Source organism: Neopelma chrysocephalum, unplaced genomic scaffold (assembly GCF_003984885.1).
Source record: "Neopelma chrysocephalum unplaced genomic scaffold, ASM398488v2 Primary Assembly neopelma1_24, whole genome shotgun sequence".
Lineage (NCBI taxonomy): Eukaryota > Metazoa > Chordata > Aves > Passeriformes > Pipridae > Neopelma > Neopelma chrysocephalum.
The window spans coordinates 31,814,537-31,841,490 of NW_020897693.1; the positions used below are offsets into that span (position 1 = coordinate 31,814,537).

At 38.1% G+C, this 26,954-nt stretch overlaps 1 protein-coding gene across 1 annotated transcript; it reads left to right on the forward strand.

Annotated features, from left to right (window-relative positions):
* Nucleotides 1-537: 537 nt before the first annotated feature.
* On the forward strand, nt 538-26,490 carry BRMS1L (BRMS1 like transcriptional repressor). Its single transcript, XM_027670936.1, has 10 exons — nt 538-748; nt 7,706-7,796; nt 11,304-11,431; nt 14,104-14,183; nt 17,736-17,832; nt 18,213-18,296; nt 20,970-21,034; nt 22,442-22,481; nt 23,186-23,312; nt 24,930-26,490. Exons 1-10 carry the CDS (start codon nt 613-615, stop codon nt 25,051-25,053), a joined length of 972 nt encoding a protein of 323 aa, XP_027526737.1. The 5' UTR covers nt 538-612; the 3' UTR covers nt 25,054-26,490.
* Nucleotides 26,491-26,954: the final 464 nt, after the last annotated feature.

A 26,954-nucleotide genomic window follows, 5' to 3' on the forward strand; every position in this document is an offset into this window, starting at 1 on the left:
AATTTCCCCCTAATAATGGGGAAGGGAGGTACCTCTCTCCTCTGGGGTGCGAGGAGGAAGGTTATAAGGAGGTGGTGAGCCACAGAGGACACCTTGCCAGGATGCAGCGCTCCTGGGCAGGAGCGCGGGTGCCAGGCGAGTGGTGTGGGGAGACGTGAGGCCCCACGTCTTCCCTTCGCTGCCCCGGCAGGGAACGGCCACGCGCGAACACCCGGCCCCGCAGGCCTGCGGGAGACGCGGGCAGGTGCAAAGCGCTCCGAACTCTGCCCGGCCGCGATGGAGCCTCTCTCGGTGACGAGAAATCCCGTGAGCGCCCCGGGACGGGGAAGGAGCGCGGGAGGCTCTCGCTCCCCGCCTGGCCCCTAACGGCGCCCCGCAGCCGAGGAGCGCTCCCTCCATCCCGCGCTCCCGGCCGTCCCTCGGTCGCTCCGTCCCTCGCCTCTCCGGACGGACCACAATTCCCAGAGCGCCGCGCGCGCGCTGGCGTCAGACGCCGTCGGGGCTCGACCAATGGGCGGGCGCGCCGGCGCCGGGCGGGGCGGAGCGGCCGGTGGCGGTGGCGGAGCGGCGGCGGGAAGGGCGGGCGCGGGGTCTGCAGCAGCGGCGGTGACGATGCCGGTCCATTCCCGGGAGAAGAAGGAGAATAATCACGATGAGATGGAGGTGGACTACGGAGAGAACGAGGGCAGCAGCTCGGAGGAGGAGGAGACCGAGAGCTCGTCAGTCTCCGAAGAGGGGGATAGCTCAGGTACCGCGGCCGCTGAAGGGGTACCGCTGCGGTTCCCCTAGCGCCCAGCTCTGCCCCAGGGACACACCGGTCCTGTTCCCCGGCTCCGGTGGCTGCCGGTGCCCACCCCCGCCGTGACCCCGCCCCTCCGGCCCGGCCCAGCCCTAGCTTCGGCGCCGCGGCTCCTCCTCGGGCCGCCGCGCCGGCCGGGACGCTGTAACGTGGCGGGGCGCAGGGGCACGGAGCCCCGCTTTGCCCCGAGCCACCGGCTCTGGAGCCAGCTAGCACCCGGCCTGGGGCCGGAGTGCGCTGCCCCGCTCCGTGGAAGTGCTGTGGGCTGTACCCTGCTGGGCTTGGGAGCGTGCCCGCTGAGCGGGGTCCTCGCTGGGGTCTGCACTTAAGGGCTTGGCACGCATACATGCATACATACATATACACGTGTACATACGTGTGCATGCACGCACACATCTGTGTACGTGTATATACGTATGTATTTCTTCGTATGCAAACCCGTGAATTTCAATTAGATGTTTTGAGACATGTCTTTGAGGGGATATTGGAAGCCCTTGGCAATACCATTGGCCTCCTTTGCTAATCATTTCAATCTCTGCTCTGTTGAAGGTCCTTTCCTTTTTCCATAGCTTCCTTCTGGACTATAGATTTGGAATTACGTTAGTAGGTGAAATCTAGCTTTAAAAAATTACTTTTTCTACGCTCATTTTACAGTGTGTTATAGAAAGGTTATGATCTGTTCAAACTTTCCTTGTAATTGCTTCTTTCTGTCTTTGATCTTAACACATCTTTCCAGGTGATTCCCAGTAAAAGTTTATGGTGCCTTATTGGACTAGTGCTGAAATGGAAGACTGTGGATGGAAAGGAAGATGGCCAGAGTTAGTGAATTGTGAGAAGTCCTGACATGGACGTGGGTCAGGGCCAGTCCTGGTCCTGACATGTGTTTCTGGCAGCTTAAGTGATTTAGAGTGGTCGGCTGGGATCCTGTCCCATGCCTATACTAGCATATCGACTTGTGGCCTGAGTGCTGGAAGAAGTGGGATGCCATGAACCAGATAAATTAGGCAGCTGTGAAATTATATTTTTACATCTGTTAGTCTTGTGATTGATTTATTTGTGTGCTAAAGTCTTCAGTGTACAGTTATTTCTTAATTTTTGGTGTTGAATGATCTGGGAGATCTTGAAAGTTAAATTCTAAGGCTTTTATATTCACACTGACTGATGCAGTTCAGGGAAAGCCCTGATATGGTGGTGCTGTGTGGACTGATGGAGCTTGTCCTCATCTGCCTGTGCATGGGCTAGCAAGGTGCTGAGGCCCCACAGGTGTGGTACAGACACAGCCAAGCTCACTCTGCAGAAGCAGAATGAAGACTCTTCCAGTGCTGAGAAAGTGTGGCTGCAGTACTGGGAGAGGGTATAGTCGTTCCCTTAGACCTTGATCTGAGTTAATTCTCACTCTGCACCAGAGCTGATCCCCCAGTAGAGGCCTTAGTTAATTCACAGATCCAGATAATCTGCCCATGGTTTATACAGAGCTTCCTATTAATTTTTTTCCTTTGTCCCCTTCTTCTTCCCCATACTCCCATGTCTTTGAGCTGGCAAGTATTGCTGCTAGAACCCCATTTTACAAGTTAGGTTGCTGGTCTGTGCTGTCCACCTGGATCAAAATGCTGACTGCTACTGTCCTGCCTCTCATCCTTACCCACTCCTCCAGGTACTCTGTGCCTTCCTTGCTTGTTTGCCCTTTCTTGCTTGTTTGGCCTTTGTATGCTAAGGTGTCAGAAAAATAACTCATTGAAAAGGTAGCTAGTGAAAGCATCTCAGTGAAGAGTCTGATATCTAAATGGGAGGCACTGGAGACTGTGTAAACCAGTGGCTACATAGACTGCAGCTCATTAGCAGCAGAAGGCATAAGTGGCAATTTTGTGAAAATATGTAAATATATCCAACTAAAATCAGTTAACTGGGTGCCTACATGTTTTGTGAATTTGGGACTAATGATTTGCATGTGTTTAGTCTGGAGCAGGTGATTTTTAGTTCTGGGCTGTTCTCTAATCGGAGGAAGATCTTGCATCTTGTCTAACGCAATGCTACACAGGAGATGTCTTCACTGAGTGAACTGTGAACCATATCCAGATATGGGCTTGAAAAAGTCAGTAAAATTAGTATAATGTAGTGATTTTATTTCTGTCTGTATGAGCTACTGATTTGACCAAATAAGAAAAGAGAATAAGTAGTTCTGAGTAGATAGTGCTGAAGCCCCTTATCTCTGAATTAAAACCTTAGAATATCCTGAATTGGAAGGGGCTCAGAAGAATCATTGAGTCTAACTCCTGGCCCTGCACACGACAGCCCTAAGAATCACACCGTGTGCCTGAGAGCATTGTCCACATGCTTCTTGAACTCTGTCAGGCTTGGTGCAGTGACTACTTACTTCCCCCGGAAGCCTGTTCCAGTGCCCAGGTACCCTGTGGGTGAAGAACTTTTCCTAATATCCAACCTAAACCTCCGCTGATGCAATTACAGGTCTGCTGCTGGGGAAGGCTGATCAGTTTTTCCTTACCCCCGTTCTCTCAAAATGATTCTGTTGAAAAACAGGGCCAGAAAAATGTGCTCAAATGGTCTTGGATTGTTTTGGTGAAACCTAAACTAGGCAGCATTTGTGTGTGCTGGTAGTTATGCTGGAATAAAAGTGAACTTGAGTTCACTTCTGGGTACCAGGGCAAGCAACTGGAAGTGATCTGTTGGCAAAGCATACCTGATGCTGTGCTGTTTGCACAGCAACCTTCTCCTTTCCTTTCAGATGTGACTTATGAAATTTTGCTTCAGTTCTGTTATTATCAGAATTGTACATGAACTCAAAAGGGAATACTGTACTTTGGATAAGAAATTCATGGAGATAGCTTTTCAAGAAGTTCTGATACATGAAGTTTGTCACATCTTTCAGGAGAAGGCAGAGAGAGGATAAAGGAGGAATATCCAAGCATATTGGGCAGTAGGTGGGTGAGGCACAGAGTTGTTAAGGTCTCCTTGATGAGGTCCAGGAGCAGCACTGCAACAAAACCCACTACTTACTTTGCCCATCTTAGCCTTCCAGTTTGTATTGTAGCTAGATGCTATCTGGGAATGCCCTTTCTTTATCTCTTATTCTAGCTAATCTTTATGTCTAAGAAAATGTAATTTTCTATGGGAGAGTTTGGTATAACATTTGTAAACTTAGCTTTTTCTCTCCCAGCTTCCTGGCTGTAGTGAGAGAATTGGCTCTGTTAGTTTCAGCTTTGAAGTTAGCTCTTTTTCAAAATTTGCCTGGTTTCCTCTTTGTAGTTCTGTTGTTTGGTATTTCTAATGAAAACTTTGAAGTTTACATGTCCTCTAAGATACTTTGGCTGATTTTTATTGAAGGCAAATATTTCTGTTGTTTTGTCCTTATCTTGCTTTCTTCTGGGATTAGGAAGGAGTAATTGTGTTTTAGTGAATGTAGTTCTGTGAGTGTTTCTTTAAAACAACATAAGAAGCTCTCCAGATAATTTCTATTGCATTCCACAGAGAAATGCTTTTAAGGGAGCACTTTAAATGTGATGATTACAGGAAATTACATGCTTGTCTCCTTGTCTTGACAAATATGATCATACTCCACGGCAGCACGTTGCTCCTACGGACATAAGATAATTAGCACCACAAGAAACAAGTCTTAATTGAAATTAGTAATGTTTTTTTTTTGTTGAATTTGTCTTCTGCTTTACTTGCATTCAGCCTTTTTTTTTTCCCTCCAGTAGATGCCTGACAATACAAAAGGTGCTGTTAAAAGAAGCATGAGTTGTACTATCCTGTTCCTTTTGACATTATGTATTTAGTAAAGGTTTTTTATTAACTGGGATTTAGAATAGCATATTAGAGATGAATTAAAAAAGCCACAAGTTATGATTACCATCCTAGAGGAGAATTTGACCATTTTTTAAGCACTTTATGTAGGCCAAGGCTTATTAAAAAAAGCTATTTTAGGTGCTGTTACATTTTAAGTACTATGTGGGGGGTTTTGTCTTTAAACCAGGCTGCCCTAATTACCGTGCTGGACTGCTTGAACACAGTAGGAAAAAAGTGACTGTGATTTTGAAAGTGTTTAAAAGTTCCCTAAATACTTAGTGCAGTATGAAAGTGTGTGGGAAATCTGAGGTGTTGAGACAGGATGGGCCTATCAGCAAATGTTTTAATATGAAATGAGCAATCCCGCCTCCAGTGTTGTAAATTTTCAACTGGAAAGCTGTGAGATTTGGTCCTAAAACCTTTTACTTTCTCAGCACTGCATATTCCTTAGTCAGTATGTTCTTAAAGGCCGTGGGGAAGAAATTTCATAAATTATATCCAATAAAGATATTTCAGGACTCTAAAAATCTTCATCATTTTATGAATCTTACTGGAGGCAGAATAAAGATGAAACAATTTAAGAGTGAATGTGAATTAGCATGTAAATTGACATTCAGTATGAATGATAGGTAGAATGTAGACTTCTAGATAGAAAGTCAGCTGAGGGGAAACTGGAGAGTTATGTGTTATTTCAATATCTACAAGAGAGTCAGCTGTGCCCTCAGATGCCAATGCATAACAGTTTCCTTGCAACACAAGTTTAAAATGTAAAATGCAGTCCCCTTCCCCTCCAACAGTGGGTGTGCACTGATCCTCAGCTAGGGTTACAGTTCTAATAGTTTTCTTTGCTTTGTAGTCCTTAAACATATACAAACAATAAAATTCATATTAACTTAAGAAAAGCTTCTGAGTGAATTCCTTGCTAAAACATACCTAGAACAAAGGGCTTAGCAGTACACATCTGAAATGCATGTTTGAGAATAAAGTGGGAACACTACTCGTATCCCAGTGCTTGTTGCTGTTCCGTTTCACAGGGAGGTGCCTTCAAATTTTAAAGAAGCTTTATTTTTATAGCACATAAATGCTTTAGACAACTCTTTGAGTAATACGATTGCCACATTCCTTAAATCTGATCAAGCCGAAAGTTGACGAAGCAATTTTGCTTGAGTATTGCATTGGACAGCCAAATAAAACTTTGTTCTTTAATCTAATTTCCAGCCTTATTCTGGGATTCTGGTTCTGCCTTATTTTTCAAAACAATATTTGATATAAAGTAGTATCTCTTAACAGCCTGACACGTTCTTCCTCTACCCTCCCCATTCAATGTATTTAAGTTCTGTCTTTAAATTTTCTTGCTCTGCTTCCAAATACTTCAGGTTATATTTTGTTTTAAAGCTTTATACGCACTTTTTTGATTGTACTAACTGTAGTATGGCAGACCGCACTAGGTCTTTAACTTGGAGTCAGAGATGCCATTGTAATACACATTGGTATACTCTGCTGCCTGCTGGTTTTCATATCCAGGTAGAAAGGGCTAGTGTAGTTTTTAGTCCTAAAAGCTTGTGATGATTTCAGAAACCAGTTAAGTGCAGAAATCGTCATACATTGAGAGGTCTGAGTAGACATCTGAGTTAATCAGATCCTTCCAAGTAGCAGTGGCCCTGAAGCTACTCCTTTCACCTCATCACCTTTACAAATTGCCATACTCTTTTGCAAAACAATGAAAACGAGGACTTGCATGCAGGCATTCTGTAGTTGGTGTAGGAAACAGCATAAAGAAGTTAAACATGTTTATTGGAAAAATGTGAGGAAGAAACAAAAAGTTTAGAGTTGTTTGTGGTCCAGAGGAGTGAGTCCTGGCTACTGGTTTTGGGATTCCACTTTGCCTTTCTGTCAGGAGGTAAGATATTTTTGCCAGAGTAAATGCTTATGTAGATATGGCCTCCTTAGGACAGCGCCTTCTCTTAAACACCTGGCCTGTTTGCACCACTTCAGCCCCAGTTCCTGACTGCATGGCCATCCCTTCTGAATGCTTCCTCAGCATTCCTCAGCAGGTCAGTTGTACTGTAACTGTTGGGAGCTAATTCCTGCAGATACAGCTGCTATAAAGCAGTTTCACATATCTGATTTTTAGTATGGCTTAACAAACCCTTTTTTTTTTCTTCTGGGAAGGGTGGGAAATAGTCAAGAATTTTGTATCTTAGTTTATCAACTTTCTAGTCTAAGAAATGGCAGTGGAGATGACTGATGTTTAGTAACATCAGATGTCTCAACGGAGTGGCAAAATTTTTGGCAAAAAAGTTGGTATTTATTATACTTTATCTTCCCAAGCTAAATTAAAAAAAAATCAGGAATATAAATTAAATCAAAAACCATTGAAAGAGTTTAATGTTAATTACTCTTGCTGCATAAAATCATATAAAGTCAAGTTTCTGCAAAGTTCTAGACTTTTCAGGTTAAGAAATATTTCTTAAGAAATGCAACCATTTCAAATGGTCATTACAATGAACTACAGATATTTTTACAATTATATTTCAACTTCAAAGATCTCTTCAAATTGCACAGGATGAAACCTGTTTCAAAACCACGTGTTATTTTTTCTTTAAAGAATTGTAATAAAACAGACCTTGAATTTTATATGACAAATGTAATGTTGCTTGCATTCCAGGGATGGTTTTTGTTTATACTGACTCAGGATACACTCGAATTTTCAGTGGTGGCTAATAATTTCTTGTGCTTAATGGTGTCTTTCATCTGGTATGATATACAATGTTTAGTTTTTCTGTTTCATTCATTCTTATGTACACTTTGTATTATCAGTCATGAAATTTAACCTCTTGAGGTCTTACAGTGCTGTTGTTTCCTGTTTTGAGAAAAAACAATTACTGTTTATGGGGTTTATTGTAAAATTAGGTCTAAGTTTCTTACTTTGTAGCTTATATGACAACTGATTTCTCATATTCTGCTCTATGAGAATAATAATATAAGGGGATAAACTGCTCATGGCTATAATTCAGGCTTTCTTCATATTCACTAGAAATAAAATATCCAGTTTATTTGGTTATATATTACATTGTTCAAAATTATTGTTTTTATTCTTAGAAATGGATGATGAGGACTGTGAAAGAAGAAGAATGGAGTGTTTAGATGAAATGTCCAATCTCGAAAAGCAATTTACAGACCTTAAAGATCAGTAAGTATTTTAATGTTTTAAGTGCATCATTTGGCAATCCATTCCATGAAAATATTGTGTGCAGCTGATGTTTTTTTCATGTATGTGAATGCTACTTTTGGAAGAGAATAAGGATTGGGAGTTCTGAAATTATTTACAGGCAGTTGCTTTAGAATAATTTTATGTATTTATATTTTCTTTTTTTCTTTTTCTGTGGGGATAGTTTTGAAATGTTTTTGTTGTGAAGGGCTGGTGTGGGTCTATTGCATCAAACTCCTTAGTAGAACTAAGGAATTGTGATTTTAGGGGAATTTATTTATTTATTTACTCAATGTCTTATTGTTTTATGTATGTGGGACAGACTTAAGTACTGTTTTTGCTGAGTAAGAAATTAGATTTGGGTTTTGGGTTTTTTTTACAGGATAGTGCAGTAGTTTTTGTAGTTGGTACCAATGAAAATTTCTTTTGGTTACTGCAAACCAGATACCAGTACTAAATAAAATGAAAATACTGTTACCTCTCTGTAGTTTGCCATAATACCTACATAAACAGTAAAAACCTGCTAAGTAGAAGAGATGAAATTAATAGCCACAGTTATTCAAAAGTGATTGTCATTTGTATTACAGCCAGATATTTGCATCATAGAATCATTAAAGTTGGAAGAGACCTCTGAAATCATAGAGTCCAACTACTGACCTAACAGTGCCAGGTCCACCACGAAACCGTGTCTCTAAGCACTATATCTACACATTTTTCTGAACACTTTCAGAGACAGTGTTTCCACCAGTTCCCTAGGCAACCTGTTCCAATGCTTGATCACCCTTTCAGTGAAGAAATTTTTTCTAATATCCAGTTTAAGCCTCCCCTGGTGCAGCTTGGGACTATTTCCTCTAGTCCTGTCTCTTGTTACCTGGGAGAACAGGCTGACGCCCACCTCACTACAACCTGCTTTCAGGTAGCTGTAGAAAGCAATAACGTTTCCCAACAGCTGCCTTTTCTCCAGGCTAAACAACCCCATCTCCCTCAGCTGCTGCTCACAGGACTTGTGCTCCAGACCCTTCACCATCTTCATTGTCCTTCTTTGGACAAGCTCCAGCAACGTATGTAAAGTTAAATTTGTTTTTACATGTGCCCAGACAAGCTAGATGCATCTGTTCCAGTTTAAATTGGTGGTAATTTGGCAACTAACTTAAGGTACCTGGCAAGTGAAACTTTAACAAGACCCGGTCTATTCATGGGCATATCCTTTAATTGAAAACCTAGTCAGTTGTCATGCTTTAGATGCGTGTTTATGTTGTGAGATATTTCTTTCTACTACAGAACTGAGACATACAACTTGCTTTGTGTAACAGGACACTGTGAGGTCTGGAAATAATAGGGTCTGGAAAGAATTGCCTAACAAGAAATTCCTTGCTGCAGTGTCTAGGGAAGATTGTTTGTACTGCTATTTAGTTGGCTGTGCATGAAGAAACCTGGGAAATGGAACCAGCTGATGAGTACTTAAGCCAATACTGACTGGTTTGGCATTTGGAAAACTGTTAGCTTTTGAGGTCAGCCCTACTCTTCCATCTGTTCAACAGCTTGGATGACTGAAAACAGTTTGTGGAAACAAACCTTTAAGGAGTGAATATGAAAGAGGGTGGTCTTCAGAGGAAGGAAACAAGTATTTTGAGGGGTTTAGGTGTTTGAGAAGTGGTAAAGCTATGGTATATGGAAGAAGGCATTGCATAGACACATTGGCTAGTTGAGAGATAGAGGTATTTATATGGGCTAGAAGAACAATGATGGTGGGAATAATAGAAAAGGACCATTAGAATGATGGAAGAAGGATTATAGGGAGAAGCAGCTGTGAGTAGGGAGATGATGAAGTTGGGAAAGAAGAAAAAGATAGATAAACAATGGGATTTTTAGTCACAACCAGCAACAGAGATGATGTAATGACCGGGTCTGCCTCCTCATCCTTTCCGGGTAAACTGCATTTGGATGCTATAAGTAGAATTTGCAGTGGTTGGTAGCATTTATCCATTCTGGGCAAATCACTGTTTGAAAGTACTGGATAAATAGTTTTAGTCCATCAACTGCTGCATGGTACCAAGTGCACCCAGTCTATAAGTGCTTGCTCTCATGTAGCTGGCACTTGGTGCTGTGTAGTCAAATGTTGGTGACTGACCTGGTGCACTCTGCATCCAGGCTTATGTTCTTGCTAAATCATTCTGCTGTAGCTCTCTGTTAACCACCACGTGCATAGCATGCTCATCAGGGATTGAGCCCAGCAAACTGGGGTTTGATTAGCTGCAGGCTGTGTCAGTTGACTGCAGGACAGATTGCGTGTATCATACTCTTAACAGGCTGCAGGTAAGAGGTAGCAGAGTGATCACTGATGCCAACTCTGTAGTTCAAGCATGTGTACCTAACCTAGCAATAGTCAAAGCAAGATGATGAGCAAGCTGGTGGCAGATGAACAGGCAGTTATTTCTCAAGGGGGTCTTGGTGTATTAGTATACATAAACTTATTTTTTCTAATTACTTAACTTGTGCACTTTAAATAAGTAAAAAAGCAGCATCCTTGGCCCAAGGATATCTGTTGTATCTGTGTAAACAGATAACATCTGATGTGTTCTTAACACTTAGAGAGTTTGTACACGTTTACTTTAATTTTACAGCTTTTGTTTGTGCGGTGCAAGGTAAAAAATGAGATAAGGAGAAGTCAGTTATATTGATGATTCTAACATTGAACATTATATTTATCAGTTACAGTAGGTGGGGCTGTATTGAGATTGAAATGTTTGTAATTGATATTACATTAAATTCTAAAAAAAGTGCAAGTAGGTTGCTTCATTGTCTGCCAGTAAATATCAGCTTTTATAGGAGGACTGAATTTCAGGTAGAATAAAAATGCTTTAAATACGCTTCCTTTTGGCAGGAATGGAAGATGTCAGTTAGAAATCATACTGTGATATTTGTGATAGTATGCAATATGTGGATTTTCACAGGAGATGAAATGAGTGTTACTTCAATAAGAGCCTGCATCGCTTTTTCCTTGTTTTATGGTAGCATGGGAGCAGATATGTGAGCACAAAAGTGAATGGTTGTTTCTATCCACAAAATGCCTGTCTTTCTCTCTCACGACATAAGCCAATTCACTGTAATGTATAGTAGAGGACAGCTTTACGCATCCTCTTCCATGTTGATTCATATCCTACTGCGTCTCAGTCCTATAAACAGACATGCAGTTTTTTTTCTTCTTCCTTAGAGATGGAGATACATGCACATCTGATTGTTTACACTTGCTTTCCACAAAGGCTTAATAGACATGAATAGAATATTTCAAAAAGAAAATATGTCTTGAAAAATTCAAATGCTAAAAAATCTTCACTTTGCTTCAGTGTTCTATAGCATTAACAAAGGAATGACAAAAGAATAGCTATGTTAAAAATATTTCTTTCACCTTGTGTTTTCTTTTAAATAAAATACATATGCAAACATACTTTTAAATAAAATACATATTTTCATTTCTATTTTTTTAAGACTTTACAAAGAAAGATTAAGCCAAGTGGATGCAAAACTACAAGAGGTCATAGCTGGAAAAGCACCTGAATATTTAGAACCACTGGCAGCTTTACAAGAAAATATGCAAATCCGAACCAAGGTGGCAGGTAGGCATGTAAAATGAGTATTGCTGTTTTAAAGTATGAACTTCCTATGCAATTTAAGGCCAATCTTCTCTTTTCTTTAAAGGAGTGTGTTTTAAAGTTAGAAATACTGTGGCATGATTTTAAATGTAAAGTAGTTTCCAAGTAAAAATGAGTAAGTTGCTTACCTCTTTGCATAAGTTGCCTGATAACATCAAAATAAAAATATGGCTTTTTTATGTTTCATTTACTAGCTGCCTGTCTTTGGGTAGTAAGTACAAAATTACTGAGTTGAAAACTAATAATTTTTATTAGTCAGAAGATTTGGGATCAAGTCTACACAGTGGTCACCGTTGAAGAGATATGTAGGTTCTGTCTCGTGAAATGCTTGCCAGATCGTCTTAGATGATCATGGTTTTTCCCGCTCTTCTAGTCTATGTCTCTTCTGCTTCTCTGCTCCCATCTTCCTGTTCCATCTAGGGAAGAAGAAAAACCCTGTCCTTGACAGCTTTGATCTAAGCTGAATTTTAATTATTAAAACTAATGTTTAAATAGGCTTTTATGCTCATAGAAGAAGAAGGCAAGAACTTTGATCTTCTTCCAGTATGCAACCGTATATAATCATATGGAATAGTGGTATTATAGAAGGACAAAGTTCTGTACTTCCCTGCTGTAAATTTGTTTCATGTTACAGCTTGACTCCTTTAGGAGTAATTCCACTGTCTAAGGGTTACGTAATACAGGCTGTCAGAGAGCCAAAAGTCATGATCTCTCTAGCCAGAGAAGATATACCACTGTCTTTTCTAAGAAACTTAGCAGAAACATCGTGCAGCTGAAAATGGCAAGCCTTCTTATACTTTTCATAATACTGTTTCAGTGCTGCTCAGTATGTCTTATTGGTACTTTTAACTTTGAGAATTTGAAATCTTTTGATCAATTGCATTTCTCTCCCTCCAGCTGTTTTCTGTAATGCTTTTCCTCAGCTGCTGACCCAGAATTTCTGGGTTTTAAGTTCTTAACCCAAATTTACGTGACTAGTCCTAAGTAGCCTACTTTGGCTTTGCAGAAGGATTGTGGGTGAACTTGCAGAAGGTTTGATATAAAAGCAACCATAATCCAGGCTTTTGATTTTCAATTTTGAATGTGATTGTCCATCTGTGCTTTCATGTAGGTGGGTATGGATATGCATTTTACATGTTCTCCTTATTGGTCTTCAGCAGCACTGAAGGTCCATGTTCCAATGTAAAAAAAGCCCAGCATAAAAACTGCAGTTTCCTTGAGGCTGAGAATAGAAAACAGGGTTTTTTTAACTTTTTGTCCCCAACTAAATGAATTTGATAAAATTATTCTGGAGAAAGCAAGAAACTGCAAAATAGGCTTATTTGCTCTTACTATTTGAGAGCCTTGACTGTTACCTGAGAGAGGGGAGAAAAAGGTGAAAAATCCCCAAACTAAACTATGTTTAGCTGAACTTTGAATATAATTGCATCTGTGGTAAAAAAAAAAACTTGTGTTTCGCTGCTCTCTAAGGCACTATTTGAACAAAATATGGATCTTGACTATTTCAGCAAGTCAGAAATACAATAGAAATGTTCATAATTGTGTTGTTCATTTTCAGGCAAATAAGCAGTGACCTAGATATGCCAGTCAGCCATAAATATAAAAAAAATCCAGCCTAACATAGCAATGTAAGAAAAGAACATTTTGAATTCTAGATCAAAAATGACTTCACAGCAGAAAGATGATTGCCATAATACTTGGAGGTTTATTTTTCAGAGGAATTGCTGGTAGTAGTGTTGTTCCTCTTGTGGTATGTTCATTTATTGTCAGTTGAATTCTAAGGGAAGTTGGTTTTGGAAGTTGTCTTGAGACACCACCAGTGTGTGTGCAAACTTAACTCCTCAAGTTTCTAATCTGAAACCGTTTAAGTATTTTGTGTTGAATGCATTGAATATATTACATCAAATTCTGTCTCTGCTTACCAGATACTTACGTTTCAGATACCTCAGATTTTTTTCAGCTGTCTGTTTAGTGGACATATTTTCAGAAATGTGTAAGAAATGCTCCTAATACTTAGAAGCGGTATGCTTTGTATCACAAAGTGACTATTTCTAAGAATGGAACAGTCTTGTTAATTAATTTAATTTATTAAGATCATGCATTATAAAGTAATATTATAATGTTAATTTGTTTAATTTATTTAGCCTATTAATTTACTTAATTAAATTATATTACTTAATTTAATTAATTTCCAAATATTAATTTGGAAAGCCTTTTTCTTTCAATCTGTTTTCTAGCTATCTTAAAACCCTAAGACATTATTTTAAACTCTAATTAGAAAATAGAAGAGGCCACTTAGTATTTGATTTCGAAAACTGATGATATCCAAGATAACTTGATCAGATATAGGAAATAGACCTATTTTGTAAAGTTAGCATGACCACTGGTGTAATTTGTTGACTGAGAGGGGAAGGAGTTAAAATAGAATTTATTTTTTCTCACATCTTCAGAATTAAGGATTTACTTGTTCTTATTTTTACTCTTTAAAAAAGCTGGGCACTGTAAGTGCCTAATATTATATATCTGTATTTTCCACTATGTGCATTTTTGGGGATTTGCAGGCCATCTTAAAAGGGAATTCTGAAATTGGATAGTTGCTAAAGAAAGTAATATTGCTATAATTTGTGTGATTACAGGTATCTATAGAGAGCTTTGTCTGGAATCTGTGAAGAACAAGTACGAATGTGAAATTCAAGCCTCTCGACAGCACTGTGAGGTTGTGCCAGCTATTTCACATTGATAGCTAACCTCATCTAACTTTACTGTCTGTCATGCTTTTCAGGTTCAGTGTGTGTTTTTATTATTGCAGTTATTTGCTATTTGAATGCAATTGCCGTGTGATATTTAAGTCCAGGTAAGAGGTTATTCAAAGCATCTAAAAATTAGAATCACAGAATATGCTGAGTTGGATGGGGACCCTCCTGACTCTGCACAGGACACCCCAGAAATCACACTATGTGCCTGAGATCATTGTCCAAACGCTTCTTGAGCTCTGTCAGGCTTGGTCCTGTGACCACTTCTCTAGGAAGCCTGTTCCACTGCCCAACCACCCTCTGGGTGAAGAATCTCTTTTAATATCTGACCTAACCTCCCCTGGCACAACTTCAGGCCATTCCCTCAGGTTCTATCACTGATCACCACAGAGAAGAGATCAGTGCCTGCCCCTCCTCTTTCTCTCATGAGGAAGTTGTAGACTGTGATGAGGTCTCCCCTCAGTCTCCTGCAGGCTGAACAGACCAAGTGACCTCAGCCACTCCTCACACAACCCTTCACCATCTTCATTGCCCTCCTTTGGGCGCTCTCCAGTAGCTTAATATCTTTCTTATATTATGGTGCCCAAAACTGCACACAATACTCAAGGTGAGGCCATCCCAGTGCAGAGCAGAGCAGGACAACCCCTCCCTCGACTGGCTGGCAATACTTTGCCTGATGCCCCCCAGGACACGGTTGGCCCTCCTGGCTGCCAGGGCACTGCTGACTCATATTCAACTTGCCATCAACCAGGACCCCCAGGTCTCTCTCTGCAGCACTACTCTCCAGTCTCTTGTTCCCTGGTCTATACACGCAACCAGGGTTGCCCCGTCCCAGGTGCAGAATCCGGCACTTTCCCTTGTTGAACTTCATATGGTTGGTGATTGCCCAGTTCTCTAATTTGTTGAGGTCTCTCTGCAGGGCCTCCCTGCCTTCGAGGGAGCCAACAGTTTCTCCCAATTTACTTTCATTGGCCAACTTACTTAGTATTCCTTTGAATCCTGTGTCCAAGTCATTAATGAAAATGTTGAAGAGCTTTTTATAAGTTTGACTTTGCATATGTATAGCTAAGTCGTCTTATTTTTCATCATCAGGTTCTTATTAATAGATTCCCACATGATTTTTTTACCTGTGTTATAAAAAGATTACCAAGAAAGTAACTAAAATATCTGACATAATTTTAGCAAAAAAACACCTTACATTTTAATAACAAAAGCAAAAAAGTCTTTTTAAGATGCCTTGGACAACTACTGATAGAACTGTCATTTCAAAAGCAGTTACAAGAAAAATATATTGCTCTCCTTGAACATAAACATTCCATTTTAAGCATCTAAATACTGGATACTGTAGTATAAGCACCCAAGAACATGTATGTCCAATGCTGTACATAGGTGCTTAGATCCTGAGATTTTCATCATAGTACTCCTCAGCCCCCCTTAGAGTTGCTTAAAGGTGTTTTCTTCTGAGTGGTTCATGGTATTCCTGAAGTCTGTCGTTCCTACTATACCAGTAAAGCAAGAATGTGCATGTGTAGTTTTAAAAAGCTTTTAATTTTTCTTGATGCCTTGGGAAAGAATTAGGTATAATGAAGGACTACTCATTACTGACTCTCTTTGCTCCTGTGAATACTCCTGAGGTTGAACAGAATCCTGTAAGACTTTAATCTGTGATTGAATGATTTTTTTGGCTGTGTATTATTCCTCTTTAAGGTGGTCCTTGTCCCTTGTTTTCCTATTATGTCTACCATGAAACCTTAAGAATTCAAATATTCGCCAACCAATAAGGGTCTCCTGGGGAAAAGCTCTTAAGTCAACAATGCTCCTTATAGAATATATGTTCCACTAGAATATAACTGTTCAGCAAGAATGCATCTGATGCCTGTAATAGCTTTTCACACCTTATTTGTCATCAAGTACTTGAAGCAGAAGACGTCTAAACACAAAGGCTGTTTAATTTTAAAATGGATTTTTAAAATCATCTCAGAACAAGTAGCACTCATTTGGCACTTCGGGTATATATTTAAATTCCCCTTGGAAATGTTTTTTTTATAATTAGGCATTGAAAAATATATGAAAAGAGGTCTTTCCAGTTTGAATACTTTTTAACTTGAAGGGAATGATAAACATGGCAGTCATTTAGTAGAGCAGGGTTCTTTGGTTTTGTCTATTGCTCATTTGTTTTGCTTTGCTCCAGCATACCATCTTGAGCATTAATAAAGGTGAATTTCTGTTGGTATGCTGTGCTGTGTTGAGATACAGACATCTGCTCATTTGGCTGTAGGGAACTGCAGCTTCTAACAGAGACATGGTAGCAAATAGCTAGATGCAGTAACCTGTGCTGCTTACACTGTTTTTTCAGTAAGTCCAAGCTCTCTGTTTTCCAGAGCTGTTAAAGGCACTGCTTGGTGAAAACGAATGTTAAAATCTAACAGCTGTATTTCCTACTCATTCACTTTTGAAACGGTGCAAGCTTATGAAAGAGCAGTAAAGTCTTACTACCTTATTTCCTGGAGGCTTGGAACTCAGCTTAATTCCAAGTTACTGTTTTAGAGAATTTAGTGGTTTTTTTGATGCTACCTTTAAATGAGTAACTGATCTATATAGATGCTGTGTCATTTTAGTATATCGGTCCTGTGGGGTGGATTATAATGAGAGCAGTTTGCCACAAAGTTGATTTTCTCATTCTGAAACATTTGAAGTGGAAGAGGGTGTAGATCACACAAGATGCTGTAGAAAGTTCGTATCAGAGTATGAGTTTGTTTGTCTTTTTAGATACAAAGTGCTAATGATACACCTAACATGGCAGGCAATAGATTAATCTAATTGGATCAGAAAGGGCCTTTTAGATGGACCAACGAGCTAACTTTATTCTAAAGTAGTGCTTTAGAAATGTTTCTCACAGCTTTAAGGTAGACAATTCTGCTTTCACAGCTATCTAGATTATGTCATGTGCTGAAAATTCTGCCGTGGGAAGGTAATTTTTAGATCTATGAAAATCAACAATTATAGATACTGTGGGCATAGATGAGAATTCTCTATAAATGACTGCAGACTTGTTAATATAGGAGGCAGCTTAATAAAAAGCTTTCCAAGAAAACATTAGCTTTTGTGATTTTGTAATGAAAGGTGGCATAGAGATCACTACTTTACTGTTACTCACTGTGAATAAATCTTTGCTATTCAGAAGGAAAATACTTTGTCATAATGCAAACAGTTATTCTGGAGAGCTAGCTGCATGCTCTTATATAGTTAATTATTCTTGGTACTGATATTTGATAAATATATAACTATATTTTCACTTATGCTAAGTGAGTGTGCTGTTTTTAATGAGATAGGATCTCACACTAAGAAAGTGGATACAGGGAGATGTCATATGCTTTATGGCCTCTGAAAAATTTTCCCCTGAAGCTACTTCTACCTTCTGATGCTACCTCTTAATGCTGATGCTTTAAATTGTCATATATATTTAGATGATAGAACTTAAGTGATGTAAAAAATGTGTAATTTTGCTTTTTTAGAGTGAGAAGCTTCTCTTGTATGATACTGTACAAAGTGAACTAGAAGAGAAGATTAGAAGACTTGAAGAGGACAGACATAGCATTGACATTACCTCAGGTGGATGGAAATTCAGAGTTTGGGTTTTTTGTTTGGTTTTTTTTGATCTTCTGGTGGCTACTGATTAATTGACTGTACACAAAGTATATCTGGTGAGTTTCAGGTTATCCATTAAGATGCTATCCAGCTGTAGACTTTGGGCAGGGGGTTGAATTTAAACTTAAATCAAATTTTGGTTTAGAAATTGTCAGCATCCCTTGAGTGTTTTGAGAATATTAATTTATGCCTGCACAATCATTTAACAGCTTCATGCTGTTCAGACACAGCATCTCACCAGAAAATGTGTTATTTTTAATTTTTGGACAATGTTTTCTGCTGTAAAAAGAGTTAAACATGTAAATGTTTCTGATTCATAGCATGTTCTTATTATATCTTTTCAGAATTATGGAATGATGAGCTCCAGTCTAGGAAGAAAAGGAAGGATCCGTTTAGTCCAGATAAGAAGAAACCTGTTGTTGTATCAGATATCCTTTTACTGAAATCATTATTCTTTCTAGTAGTGTTTGCAGTTTTATAGCTAGTTTTATTACATGTCATTAGTAACAAGTTGAAGTGATAATGCATTATCAAAACTGATTTTTGCAGGGCAGATGTTACTTAGATTAGAAAAACTGTGTTGACGCATTCCATTATGAAAATTGAAATTAAGATTTTCTTATCTAACTACTAGTTTTATGTAAAGAATGTTTCTAAAAATTGATTTTTCTAAATCTTAAAAAAATAGAACTACGAGGCAAAAGCAAGTTAGGGATTATATTTGCAAAGTATAACCTGACTTGAATAAGATGTAGCTTTGCTTCTCCTACTGGAACATCTTTACCACAATGTACTTAACAACTCCATAGACTTTAGAACCCTCTTTGATTAAGTGTTTAAAATTCAAAGAATTGAGATGATTGACAGGGAGGGTGTCTTTGGGGTTTGAGTTCCTGTAGCGTGAGTATAGTATTTAAGAATTTTGCATTGATGGCTTTGTGCTGCTGACAGCTTGCACTGCAGCTGAAACTTTTTAACTTTTAACACCTAAGAGACAGTATCATCCTTCTTCAGAGAAAGAAGGAGATGTCTTTAGAAACTGAGTGTTCTCTCTACTCATAGTCCCTGCCTAACATTTTTATAGGACAGAGATGTGGACTCTTAGAAAGTTGCCAGAGTCATAGAATCATATTGTAGAATGGTTTGAGTTGAAAGGGACTTAGGCAGGGACACTTTCCACTAGTCCAGGTTATTTAAAGCCCCAGCCTAACCTTGAACACTTTCAGAGATGGGGCATCCACAATTTCTCTGGGCAACCTGTTGTAGTGCCTCACTACCCTATGAGTAAAGAATTTCTTCCTAACATCTAACCTAAATCTCTACTTGTTTAGTTTAAAACTGTTCCCCTAGTCCTATCACTATCTGCCAATGTAAAAAGTTACTCTCCCTCGTTTTTATAAGCCCCTTCTAGGTACTTGGAAGGTTGCAATGAGGTCTCCCTAGAGCCTTCTCTTTTCCAGTTTGAAAAATCCCAACTCCCTGTCTATCCTCACAAGAGAGGTGCTCCAGCTGCCTAGTCATCTTCACAGCCTCTTCTGAACTTGCTGCAACAAGTCCACATCTTTCTTGTGCTGAGGACTCCAGAGCTGCATGCAGCACTCCAACTGGGGTCTCGCAAGAGCGGAGTAGAAGGGGAAAATGCCCTCCCTTGAGCTGCTGGCCACTTCGCTTTTGGTGGAACCCAGGATACAGTTGGCTGTCTGGGCTGCAAGCACACACAGTTGACTCATGTCCAGAATCATGGAGACTATCTAAAATAGACCAACTCCTAAGTATTGACATTTTTTTATTGTTAAGTTGCTGCAAAAAATCCTGCTCCTTTCACAAAGTTTTGTAATGTTAAGAGAAGGTGGGAAGGAAGAAGTTTCTGAAAAATGTGTCATCACTGGGACACTCTCCTTCAGCATGGTTGATTTACTGGAGCACATCCCAGATGGATGATTTGTCCTAATTATGGCTGTTCTTCCATTAGGTTGTGTCACAAATTTAGTTTAGTAGAGAGATTTTTTAACTAGTGCTAAAAAGCCAAGTGGTATTAATCAACAGTTACAAGTGGTTTCATTAGTTTCTTAATTCCTTTAGCAGTTTTGGTTCCAGGTTGTGTGAAAGTGTATTTTCTTTGGCTCTCAGTCATCACTGTCTTCAGGATGTCCACATAAATAGCATTGGATTCTGTGAATTATGAGCTATCTTGCCATTTTGGCATATATTCCAAAACGAAAATACTAACATAGTATTAGGTCTAAAATCCCAGCAGTTTCAGGCAGTTCATAAAGCTGAAAATTCTTTCAGTTATGAAGTAAATTAATTTGATGGTTTTGGTTATAGTTTTTAAATAGTTGTGAATTTGTCAGTTTGTACAGACCTGTGTAAAGCAAATGGAATTTTAAGCTTGCATATTCCATTTTAGGAAATTTATTTTTTAAACATCCGTAGCACCTTTTCTCTAAGCTTGTTTTTCAGAGATGAAATGGGGAGAAACAAAGTAAAAAGTGAAGACTGTTGTAAAGGAAGAGCTGTGCTATACAGAATGTTGTTTTGAAGTTCATGTATTGTTCTAATACACACTTTTTACTTTGCAGCTGATAGGTTAAGGAAGGGGCTTTTGCCTTTCTACTTCCTGTTTTTTGAATATTTGTTATTCTTACATTTGGTGCTGACTATGCTTTTCTCTCAAAGATATATGATGCAGAATGCTGTAAAAATAATTATTTTATTAAAGCTAATACTAGTGTAGGTGCTGATTTGCAGTGGTACCTTGAAATTGCAGGGAATTTTAATTGTAACTTGAATTATTGCAAATAAGAATGATTTTTTGCAACTGCCAGGAATGAAATGGTTGTATCTCAGTTGTTTATCTAATCCTCATATTGAACTCCAGTAGTCTGAATGTCTGCATTCTATTACTTACCTCTTTTAATAATTTTTAAAGTTTACTTCTAGGTTGCATAATTGAAAGATGGTGTGTTTGTGTGAGCTTTTACTTCATGTAGGTATTCTTTGTGTGAAAGATTGGAAGAACAGAGATATTAATATATTTCTACAAACATTTGAGTAATTTTATTGTTTCTGTTTAAAAGAGTTTTCCCTAACTTTTCTACGCCCATATATAGTTTATATGTTACAAGACCTTGATATACTTGAAGACTGGACAACAATAAGGAAGGTAAGATGAAAGGATGAATGCCAGTGGCTATGGGTTTAGTTTGGGTTTGCATCTAGTCCTTTTGCTACTTGAAAATATGAAACTGTGTTTCTTACACAATCAAAACACAAAATAGATTTTTATTTTTTCAGTAGTCAGCTAATCTTTTCAGTTCAAGCTATGTTATTGTTACTTTTTCTGATTCTACCCAAGTAATTCAGAGGAATCCAATAAAGTGGTGTAAGAGGTTATCTCTAAAATGGGGAGTCCATAATTTTCCATGAAAAAGTGAGCCTAAAGCCTGTATTGAGTGAATCTGCTTTCTCATAGGCTAGCACACTTGGGTAGAAACTACGATAGGATAGTCTGATAGGATTAGACTTCTTCTTTAAATGAAGGTATTTTAAAGTGTATATCATATGGTATGTTTTTACATAGTAAATTTTTTTTATTCTATGAAGATTTCTATACTTTGACCTCTCCTTATACTTTTTTTATATAAAGTGAAAAGCTGTGTTTTTCCCAGAGTACAAGAGAATCCTGGTTTACAGGAAGAGAAATTTGTTAGACGAATTGATATATTTGCTGCATAATACCTTTTTCAGATCTTTGTAGGACTGTTGAAGGAACTTAATGTAATGAAATGCTATCCTTGCCTTGCACTTGCAGTCAGAAAGCTTCCCCTAGTACCCTTATGCTTCCCAACTTCTGGAATAGCAAACTACTTAGGTGGATTCAAAAACTTAGTGGGAAATGTCTCCCATTTTGTTTCCATCCTGTTTTCTTGTACAGATTTCCTAAACAAGAAGTAAAATGTGACCTTTCTGTGTGAACTTGTCTGACTTTTCTCTTTTTATCGCATCAGAGGAAAAGACACAACATATCTTTCCCTTGAGTTCTTTTCTGTAGTTTTACATGAATTTTCTGGAAATAATTAAAAAAAACGCCAGAAAACAAAAAACTAAATGAACACTAAAAAACTCTTGAGTGCTTCTTTTTTTAATCCTACTCTAGTACTACGTGCCATCTGGAGTTTGTATGAAGGGAAATTTCTGAGCTAATAACGTATAAATCAAAAGAGTAGATTCTTCATATAGCATTTTGTTTTTCAGAATGAGTTAATGTAATTTTTGTAATTATTTTTGACAATTACATAACATCAATTTTGAGGATTTAATTAGAAAACCTTCAGAGTTATTTGGAATCAAAACTTACCAAAGAAGGTGGTTTTTTCACCCTCAAAATGCTTTTTTATGTAGTTACTAAATCACTATTGAACACACTTTTTTTTACATTTCTTCTCATTGTGGTTTTTGCATGTAAAAGCAAGCATCCTGAGCTACACTGCATGTAACTTCACAGTTAAAGCTGGCAGTTCAGAAAAAAAGACTGCTTGCTGATTGACTTCATTTTCTTTTGTGTTTCAAGGCAATGGCTACACTGGGGCCACACAGAGTAAAGCCAGAACGTAAGTAAACATTGTCTGGTTTCACAAGACAGAACTTGCTGTCTGCAATGGTGCAAACTGCATCTAGGCAGATTGTATTTATTTTAGCCCTGGTATACTGATGGAGGATGGGGTGAGGTAGCTGGAAGGTGTGGCTTTTGTCTTTCCCCTCTCTCAGATGCTGATACCATTAGCTTGATTCCTGTTGTTTCTGTTAACACAAATTCTAGAAATTATCAACAAAAATTGAAACTTCTGAAAGTGGTTTACACCACCTAATATTAGCAAGATATGCTAGTGTTTGCACAAAATGAGGCAGAAAACTGAGAGCATCTGGACCTTATGGATGTGTTCTAAAGGATTCTCACCTTCACTGCAAACTACAACCCCAAAAAAGTAGAGCCATGGGAAAGGAACTCATATTTGGCACTGAGATGAGAAGCATGTTAATGCTAGGTAAGATCAAATATTTGGAGATGGTGAATAAGGAGGAAAAGGGATAGAAGGCAAGCAGGTCATAGCTTCTATTTGAAAACAAAAATATAACTTTTATCTGACTGAAAATAAAAAGGTACCTTGCTTCCAATTTTCATGCAATTATTAAGAAACAGGCTACATTTGGAAAAAATTGTGTATTCTGTGTAAATCATTTGATGAAAGTGTATTTAAACATCCTACTGATTTCTGTGAAGTCAATATTAAATTACTTTTATTAATCATTTTAGCACCTGTCAAATTAGAAAAGCATCTACATAGTGCTAGATCTGAAGAAGGAAGACTGTACTACGATGGAGAGTGGTACGGACGAGGACAGACGATATGCATTGATAAGAAAGATGAATGTCCTACAAGGTAAAGATTATTTAGTTTATGCAGCTCTGTACATTGATGTTATGCAATAGCTAGGATGATGGTATCAAAGAATAAGGCCTATTTGGAAATACTGCCAGCTCATTAACATTTAGTAGTTCACCTTGGAAGACAGGCATTAGCAAATAAGGTTGAGTGCTGGACTGGTGAGAGGTGCTAGTAAAGGTTGGAATTCACTGAAGGTTTGTCAGGTTAGGATCTCACAAAAAATTTAAGCTCTTACTAGTTTCTGAATAACCTTTGAGTAATTTTTTTTTTTAGTATCTTGGGAATCTTGGTTTGAGAATTCGATCTGTTGGCGCACCCCAAAATAATTAATTATGGAAAAACACTTTATACTGTTGAAGATAAGCTTTGTTTTCAGTTGATCAGTGCTCTGAAAGAAGAGCGTTGGAACTTTTTTACGATATTTCCTTCTCTTAACAAAGGTTCTGCCTGGGAACAGACTAAATATTACAGTGCAAATTCGATTGAATGTTTAAGATGTATAAATGTATTTTCTCTGCATGGATAACATTTGTAAATTCTAGAAGTGTGAGTGTATTTAAAATCAAATGTATATTTTACCTTTTACTGAATGGGGCAAATCAGTCTAAGCCCAGTGTTGATTAAATATGCACCTCCACCTAGGAAAATTGACTTTAATTTCATATAGCAGTAGTTTCCTGTAAAACTGACTATTTTTTTTCTTCCCTGTGTATGGTGAAGGGGAACAAATTTTGGTTGTTTGGTCATTTTGGTGTTCGTTCAGGGCTGAAACAGGAAGATATTTTAGTAAACTATACTGTCTGAAATTTTAAAAGTTCTGAATTAATTTAGCAGAACATAGCAGTTGTACTGGGCCTAATAAAGATATTAGCATCCAGTATCTGACAAAAGCCAAAAGCTGATGCTTAACAGGCAACTTCTAAGGTTGAAGAGTTTCCTAGTGGGAGTTTTGTCGCACTCAGTATGCACTTTATTCTATTAACTGTTTTAATCTCTGTGTTTTTGCTTTCCCCCCCCCCCATCAATCTACTTGAAATTATTTTTCTCCTAGGGGAGGAAGTTTTGCTCACTCTTTGTATTAAAGGTTACCACAAGGAGCATAAAAGCAGGGCTTGTGTAACAGTGGTTCACTAAATCGGCTTTGACTTTATTTCTTATGGTCTTGGTATAATGATTAACAGTTAAATACATTTTGTGCTTTAAATCATGGCTTCAGGCTGTTTAACTTTTTTCCAAATACTTAATATTCAATGTAATTTCAGGTATGTTTTTTTTTACCGTGGATAGTTTAATGTTGTTTTTTCTATGTGTGACTATTGTTCTTTTAAAATATTTGTATACGTTAAGGATTTTCTCATAAGAAAATAAAAGAAATGGATTGCTGAAACATTAACTAACTTCACTAAAGACACATGCAATTGTCAAAGAATTCTGTTGAAACTATGCTTTAAGTGGAGTCAGTATCTTTTGGGCCTAGCATATACAGCTAATGGATAATTTCATTTACTGTATAGAAATACAGCTGAAGTTTTGAGATTATTTTTAGCTTATAAGGTTTCTAAATTCTTCTTGGTTTTCTTCCCCTGACCTTCCTTCCCTCATTTTCTCTAGTGCCATAATTACAACAATTAACCATGATGAAGTTTGGTTTAAAAGACCGGATGGAAGCAAGTCCAAGCTGTATATTTCTCAACTACAGAAAGGAAAATATTCAATAAAGCATAACCACAACTGACTTAACTGCTAACTGGATATGAAACAAGTGGTATTGCCATGCTTGATGTGCCATGGGGTGAAAGTTGTATTTAATAGTGTTTTGTATTCCTTATACATTTACAGCAGTATCTAATGTGTATTGGTTGTGCTGTATGTAAACTTCATATGAACGGCCTTCAGAAACCTGAGGGGAGGGTGAATCATGTTGACAGACATTTTGCCTCTGGATTGGGTCCTAAGGTGCATAAGGTACGAAGTATTCTCTTCAAATATAACGCTTCATAACTTCTCATATTTGTAAAATGAAAAAAAAATCTGGATTTTTTTCCATTAGTGACCAGTTGGTGTGCAAAAAATGATAACAATAATTACCAGCAACTCATTTTGTTTTCAGTGACTGTGTCTTGTGGATGTAAATTTAGCCTGCTCAGCTGTTGCTTTTGAATAGATTGTAACATGCACAAGCATTCTTTTATCCAAAGTGGACTGATTTATTAAAACTATTGTCCTCAACAATTCTGCTAGTACTGACTGTGTTATATTTTGTAAGGTTTACTGTATTGCTTGTAATGAGACAAAGCCAATATTTTAAGCTATGTTTTTTGAAGAGCACTTTTCTAGTGTTGGACCCTATTCTATAGTAACAAATCATTGGTGTTTTTTTTTTCTTGATTGCCAGGAAAATTTATGCATAAGGTAGACAGTGTTGCTCCAACCTATGTTATGTGTAGCCCACAAAGAACAACTGTGAGGATGGTTATGTAAATGCTGTTGCATGGTCTGCATGTTTGGTCCACAGTTGTATGAAATTCTATGATTCTATGAAATACAATTAATTTTTTTTTCAAAAGGAAAATATTTCCCCAGAAATCATATATTTGGGAGAATTTACACTGACTTTTTTTCACCAAACACTATTTTCCAAATTTCTGTACCCCATTTCATCTTATTGTACACCAGAAGTATTTCATGCAGCTTAGGGAGCTGAATTTCATTTAATGTCTTTAAGCCACAGAGAAAAGTCCTAAATCCTTGATGTTACTGTGATGGGCTTCGAGCATCTAGAATGATAGATGGGATTGTTGAAGAATTATTAATGCGTTGGTTATGTGCACTTTAGTCTCCACTTACGATGATTCTTCTTGGAGAAAGAAAGCATCCATTTGCTTTAAATGATCACAGCAAATGAGAATTTTTATTGTAACATGTAAATTAATTGTCTCTTCTAGTGCAGGGTGGTAACTACTTTCCAAATGCCAAATCAGTTTCTGCTGAGTGATGCTTTTCTACGATTGTATGACATTAATCAAATGTACATAAAGTATCGATTGATATGTTGGCTTTTAACAATATGAACTGTATGTATACAGTTGTTTGATAAACTTTTTGTAATAAAATATTTGCATTTTTTAACTTAGTATATAAATAAATGATCTGTGGTAGTGGATATCTTTTATGTCGTTTTGCTTTTTGATTTTCAGGCTTGTTGGAATTGCTGATATACCAAATGCTAAAGGAAAATATTTTTAAGTTTTCAGAAGGCCTAAAGCTCTTAAAGACCTTTGACTTGCACTTTTTTCTTTTGAATTTTGAGAGTTTGTATGTATAGATTGATTGATTGTTTTTACAATATTTAAAAAACATATCGTGAAGCTTTATTCTGGGCTGTTTATAAATCAGATGTAAGCACTGTTAAGAACCTCTTAGCTGTTGATGTGCTTGAAATCATTTGCATTTAGGCCATACTGGGCACCCTAAACTGTTTTTGTGATTCACCCCTTTCCTCTTTCCTCTCCTGTATTCTACATCTCTCTAGCTGCAATTGATTGTTTCTACAGCTGTTTCTAATCTGATCTCCTTGTACAAAGCAGAACTTTGTACTGACACTTGGTGAGTGTGGCTTCTTAATTCAGAATAAAC